Source organism: Pteropus medius, unplaced genomic scaffold (genome assembly GCF_902729225.1).
Source record: "Pteropus medius unplaced genomic scaffold, Ma_sr-lr_union100, whole genome shotgun sequence".
In the NCBI taxonomy this organism is placed as follows: domain Eukaryota; kingdom Metazoa; phylum Chordata; class Mammalia; order Chiroptera; family Pteropodidae; genus Pteropus; species Pteropus medius.
Genome location: NW_024354911.1, coordinates 5,317,975 through 5,324,510, shown reverse-complemented (window position 1 = coordinate 5,324,510; position 6,536 = coordinate 5,317,975). Strand labels below are relative to the sequence as shown.

At 41.0% G+C, this 6,536-nt stretch overlaps 1 protein-coding gene across 6 annotated transcripts in view; it reads right to left on the bottom strand.

The window, feature by feature from the left end:
* Nucleotides 1–1,681: 1,681 nt before the first annotated feature.
* The window catches only part of MYO9A (myosin IXA), a 237,897-nt gene continuing 233,042 nt past the window's right edge, over nt 1,682–6,536 (bottom strand). For all 6 annotated transcript variants that reach the window (XM_039856603.1, XM_039856602.1, XM_039856604.1 and 3 more), the window contains one exon: nt 1,682–6,359. In XM_039856603.1, coding sequence (XP_039712537.1) covers nt 5,905–6,359 — 455 coding nt within the window. In that variant the 3' untranslated portion in view covers nt 1,682–5,904. The remainder of the gene's footprint in view (nt 6,360–6,536) is intronic.

Genomic DNA, 6,536 nt, shown 5'->3' with positions numbered 1-6,536 from the left:
TGGAATATACTGAGTGGCTTCTGTTTTCCTACTACAGTGCAGCTCTGTTGATTCCTGGATTTATCCAACCTTTCACTGTAAAATGGTTCACTGAAATTCGGATGGGTAACAGCTCTCTTTCATTGCATCTAGGACCCTTGCTAGGCAAGGTGATGCTATGAAAGCTCTTGTTTGCCTTCAATGACAGAAATGTCTTTGGTCATGAAGCACGCAGAAGTATGTGGGCCTATCTGGGCCTTTCTTTTCAGCCAGAATCGTCAGACCATTTAAAGGTAGAAAGGGCAGAGAAAGACTCAAAGATGCCAAGAAGCAACCATTCTAATCAATGAATGTAGCCTGATAGGGGAATCCAGTTATTAGGGATGTCTAGTCTCTGTCAAGTGGGCATCACTGGTTTTCCCCACTAAAACACAAGCTCCACCGGGACAGGGAGCTTGTTTTGTTCACCAGTGTACCCCCAGCGGTGCTGACGGGTGCTCGGTGAATATTTGTTGAGTGGATTGAGAACTGACATACTCCTCGGCTAGGCATCCAAGATGCCTACAAGATTAAACAGATTCACAAGTATCTTATCAACATGCATGGTTACGTCCCTGGCTCTAAGACACTGCACTGCTTCCTAATCTAGGAGAAAGAACAATTTTTTTAAAAAAGTCAAAGCTTTGGTCTCTTCATAACTTGCATCTCCATACACCTCCATGCTCTCATCTTCATAATTGGAAAGGTTTATTGGAAATTCAGTAATCACAGGGCCAAGTTTTACAAGTGGCATTTCTAGGTTTTATTTGGACACTTAAGGAAATTTAAAGAAACAATGCACTATATCCTTACCATTTTGATGGAATTTAACGCAAAAATGTAAATGTAAACTCTAAAAAGAAGTAGGAAGGATAATCTCAGAATTTAAAAACTGAATAATATTGGTGTTAGGGAAAAATTTACATTTTTTTCCCCTTTTTACCTTAGACCTGCTTTGGCATTTGAGAAACTCTGATCTCATTCAACGCTCTTATCCAATATGTAAGTGCTGGCAGCTTTTGTTAGGTGCTAGGGAACCTAAGAGCCAGAGAGAAAGCCACATTTCTTGCCTTGCAAAGCTTAAATCGAACAGGCTCTTTTTTTTTTTTTTTAATACCACAAATACCAGGAGCTACTGAGTACACATCTAACCCGGTTCAAGGTAAAAGAGGAAATTTCCGAGGAGAACTGTTTCACACTGAGACCTGAGAGTCAGTAGGAGTTAACCAGGAAGTAGACCTGGGGAAAGAGAACGCGTTTCCAGATAGGAAAACGAACATTCGGAGAGGGCAAATGACTCTCCCCAAGTCATGCAGTCGAGCAGCAGAACAAAAACAAACTGGGTTTGAGTTCTTGGGCCCTCTACTAGCAGACGTTGCTACTTCCTCGGGTCCCTTTTCGGTGAGGATCCTAAATGTAGACTTATTGTCTTCCCTGCCCAGCTTGCGGCTAGTGTCCATTACAGAAAATGAACAGCTTGAATCTCACCTTCGCTTGGATTCATTTGACTTCCAGTAACTCCCATCTCTGCACTTTGTCAATTTTAAGTCCTTTCCTTTAAAACAAAAATCAGTTTAACTAACAAAATTCTTTGTTTCTTGGGATCAGGTTGGAGCAAGTTGGGGCAGGAGCCAGGACGGTCAGAAAACAAACCACACGTATTTCTGCTTCTGGAAGCGTTTGTTCTTTAATGAGCCATTGGAGTGATCTGTTCATCAAAGCTGCTTTTGTGTAGGCATACAGTGCATATTTTGAGTGACACAAACTGGACTTTATACAGATGATGTTACACTCCCCCCTCAAAAAAAAAAAAAAAGGAAATTACAAAGTGCCTGTTGATTGTATCAGCAATCAGTTCCGTGGGTGAAATCATTCTTCTTATAGAATTATTCTGTTTAACAGTAAAATATTATATATCACAGGATATGTCCTTTTACAATAGTCTTTTTAAAATTTACACTCAGCATACTTATAAATTACTTTAAATCCATTAAAATAATATAATACTAATGTGTAATACACACCTTTCCCCTAGTGAATACAACTACTTGGTTCAAAAGGTGCAACTTTTAGATGACCTAAGAGGGCTGATGAATCGGTATCAAGGATGGATGGATAGCAAGGTGACAGGCCCCTTAGTGGGGCTTTTTGGAAAACAGTTTCAACCAAGAGACCAACAAGACCTAACAGATCCATGTCCACAGTGATCATTTTGCTGTTACCCTTTAAAAACAAATCAAATGTAGGAGTGGTTCCAGAGGAAAGTAGTGAAGAGTATTTTAGGGGCATAGAGACAGAGGACTCCCACAAATACAGAGAAATTTCACCATCACAGCTAGCGTGGCACTGGAGACAGCGCTGGGGAATTGTCACAAAATTATGGGCTGACACAGAATGACATATGCATGTCCAGCTCCCCATTAACAGAAAAAAAGAGAGAAGGATGAGGGAAGCCATTTGAACTATATTTCTTTTTAAAATTAAAACTCTTAGCTTTGAACACATCCTGAGGATACTTTTTTCTCTCCGGTTCACCAAAGTGCTTGTGAAATGTCCACATTTATTATAGTTAAAAAAAAAAACAACAAACCATGGCCCACAGGCACTGCAGTAGGCCTGTGGCATCTTGCTGGACCTCTTATTTTCAGCAAGTTTCTGGGACCCTCTTCTGTCTTTGACATGAAAACAACCCTATTGTGATAGAATAGAGAGGTCTCCACTAACCTCCCAGCAGGGCAAGAGCTGTAATTGGTTTCTGAAGCACAAGGAGAGGCTTCTGGTCCCATTCCCTGAATTCTGGTCCCTCTGCCTCTGTAAGACTCAGGGAAGCTGTATCTCCCTTTGTGTTCTCAGAAGCCCAGAGTGGCAAAATAATTAAAACGGCAGGAAGTACAAGGTGCATTACAAACTAAGCATGTCACCTCCCTGAACCCTTCCTGTATTAGTTATTAATTCGCTTTACTTTGTTGATACCTAGTATGATCCCAAAATTACACTTCTCTGTTTCCATTACATTTTCCATGATAAGGAATATGTTGGCTTTACAGGGAGAATTAAAAATCCAGGCTTTGTTTGGGGCTGGGAATGTGTGACAAAAACAGAATGCTCTGCATTTCAGGGCATGGGCTCCAAGTGGGGGGCTGCCTCGTGGCTGCCATGCAAGGATTTTTTTTTTTTTGAGGCATTTGAGATCAAAGAAAACAAGCAAAGGAGAAGCAATAGGAAACACAGATGTGACATGTATCAAAGTTAAATATCTTAATCGTAAGTGACTATAATGCATGCATCACTTCGTGGTGACATAACTTTAACCAGGAGAGAACCCGTTAAGATCAAATGGAAGGAGATACAGCACTTAGTTCTCACACTTTTTAAGAGTTATGGCTTCATCTCCTTTCCAAGCCAACAATGCCTGTTGTCCTATAAGACAGGCTTTCTTTCCTTCATAGGGAGGGTCCCACACTTCCTTCCCAATCTTACAATTACGTGATCTTTTCTCCCCACCACCCTCCTTTCTGGCATCTTGTTAAATGACTAGAAATCCACAAATCTAGCAACCGAAAAACAAGTATTTTTTATTTAATTTTATCCAAATTCAGGTTTCAGGTCCCTGAGAAAAATTATAAAGTCTCTTAACATCCATTGCTGAGTTCCTATAAAGTGACTGATATAAGTAGTTTTTTAACTGCCAAAAACTTATTTTGCAAAAAACAACAGCAACAACAACAACAAAATCCACAAAGATTTAGAAGGAGAACATTTGCCGAGATGTGTTCTCCAGTCCATTTCTCTGGGCCAAAGAAAATTATTCAACAAGGGTAATCTCTTTTTATTTGTAGGGTACTTAACCAATGTCTGGAGCAAGTGGAGTGTAGCAGTCCTGCCCAGAAGAACACTACTCTCCCACGAATACTGGAAGAGACCGCGTGGCCTGGCCAGGGCCCGGAGCAGCAGCGATCCCACTTTGACACAACCATGCTGAGGGGTTGGGTTTTCCTCTAGAAGATTCTCCAGAATTCAGATTTTTAAAGGCTTTACATTTATTACTCCTTAGGACAACAGAAACAAGGTGGCAGATGTTTGCGGGATATAAAATTGAATATTTACTCACTAACCATCATCATTCTGGAGATTTCAAAAGATTCCTTTCCCTAGCTCCCAAACCAGGGACAGGTTAAGATTCCTGCTACCTTTAGCTGCCACTCAGAATGATGTTCCAAGTGTCACCTCCGGGGCTTGACAATAACCACTCAGGCAGTGGCATGAGGTTCAGTGTTGTGTAACAGGAGACACTCTGCCTTAACGAAAGCCTTAATGTTTCCATAACTTCAAATCAAAGAGGCATGAAAAGGACAAATAACCAAAATTCAGGTTACAGATGGTAAAGGCTCTTTTTCAGAACAGTGCACGTGGTAGTTAGACAAGAAGTATTTAGTAACTTCAAAAATAAACATTTTCACATATTTATCTCAAGAAAGGGTATCATGTGTCATTTCTCATATATCATAAATAGCAAAAACAGATTTCTAATCCCATGAATGCTAAGAAGCTTAAAATGCTATTATAGCTCAGGTGTATGGAGACACCCAGTGGTGAAAGACGGTCTGACTTGTCCCTCAACCCAGGGATGAGTGGCTCTCACCTCCCTGTCCAATGATCTCTAATCTGTAGGAAGAAATTCCATGGGGAGGAGGAAAGCATAAAGTTAAAAAGAAATATGCACACTATATATACATATTTACAGTAAACTTCAGTAACCAGAATATTAACAAAAATAGCTTCAAGTAGTCCTTGATTTTTTTTTAAACCTATTTAATACTGATGGTCTGAGGAAAAGAAGACAAAAGTTAGATGGGTCATATTAAAACTTTTCTCTTGTTTTTGGCAGCTTTCCGTAACACTTACTTATTCATGCAGTACTGTGTGTGAATGTTTTGGGAGAAGTGATTAAATGGTCACATTATCTGTCTGAATGTGTGGCTGAAATTCACCAGCATGAATATGTGATCTTCAGTTTAATCTATACAAAGAGAAAAGCCTGGATGGATTAGGGTGAAACCCTCATGTTTAGGGATCACCATATCTCTGGGACATTTAAAAAAAATCAGAGGAACTTGATCCTAGGACCAAGGAATATGAGAACAGTATGGCTACTGAATCTTCAGCCCATGCAATATACTTGGCAGGAACTAACCAGGAGTTAAACCAGAATTATTATTACATCGACATCATCAAAAAACAAAACATGTGCTCTCTTTTTCACTGTGTACCCAGATGTCTGAGACATGCTCTGATGGCTTAATGAAAACAATTGCTTTTACTTTCCCCAGAATATACATTGGAGTTTTTTTCAAAAATCTTAAAATAGAGGGGCTTAGGCTTTTTGCTTATAAATCCTTGGGGAAAAAAAGTATATCTACCCCACCTCCTAACTATCTCAAAATAAACCCAATGGTTTTTGCTTTCATGGTTAAGAAAGATTTATGTTCTCTTCAAACATAAATCAGTGGGTCCCTCAGGCCCACAATGTACCCCCCAGTTCCATGCCCACCTCTGGGAAGTGAAAGAAGATGGGAGAGAGGCAACTACAAAGACCTCCACAATTGACCCAAAGCTCCAGGCCCTAGGTGGCTTTGTTTAGTGAAATCTCTAGTCAAATACAGCAGCCAAGGCACAGCTGGCACCACCCCCAGCAGGCTTCAAAAAGGCCCTTCCATCTCTGCAAGAGGCCCCGGAGTCCAGCGCACAAGGTCTGGGTTGTATGCTTGGGCAAGAGGCAGGATCACATTTAAGATGAACTACTTGTGGACGAGGTGATCAGAAGAGGCCCCAAAGATGTGGCATGTTTACCACTTTGTAGCCATGAAGGGATACTCATTTGCCAGTTCAGACCATAAACTCATTATTTCCAAAGAGAGCTAGCTGTTGTGTGGAGCTGCAGTCCGGGTCCACGGTTTTCCTGCGGCCAGACACGACTGTCCCTTCTGGGGTCTCTTTGGTTTTCTGAGGAGAATTTTTCACATTCTTTAATTTTTGTTTGCCCTTTTCAGGGTTGAAGGTTCCTCTGCTGATGAACTGAGGCCTGTCTTCCGTGGATTTGGCCTGGCCCAATGGCCCTTCCATTCCCAGGGCCTCACTGGCTGAGGCAGCTCGGTAGAAGGGAGATTTGGAATAAATCTGAAATCGTTTTCTGGTCCCGTGAGAAGATACAGTGTTAGACGAGGAGACTGAAGAGTCCACTGAATCTAAAGAGTCATGCTGCTTTCTGAACTGTTTTCGCAACTGGGTAGAAGGTTCAGACTTGTTGGCTGCCTTCATGGAGCTAAAGGCTAAGCTTCTCTCTAATGCAGAAAAGAGATCAGAGTTGTAAACAACAGTTCCCTCTAAAGCAAATCATCATGTAATGAACATGTGTCACTGTTCATACATGAAATTGGGTGGACTACAATTTGGAGGGATCAGCCTGACCTACTTTGTGCATAATTCAGGAAGAACTTACCATCCATTTCTGCATATCA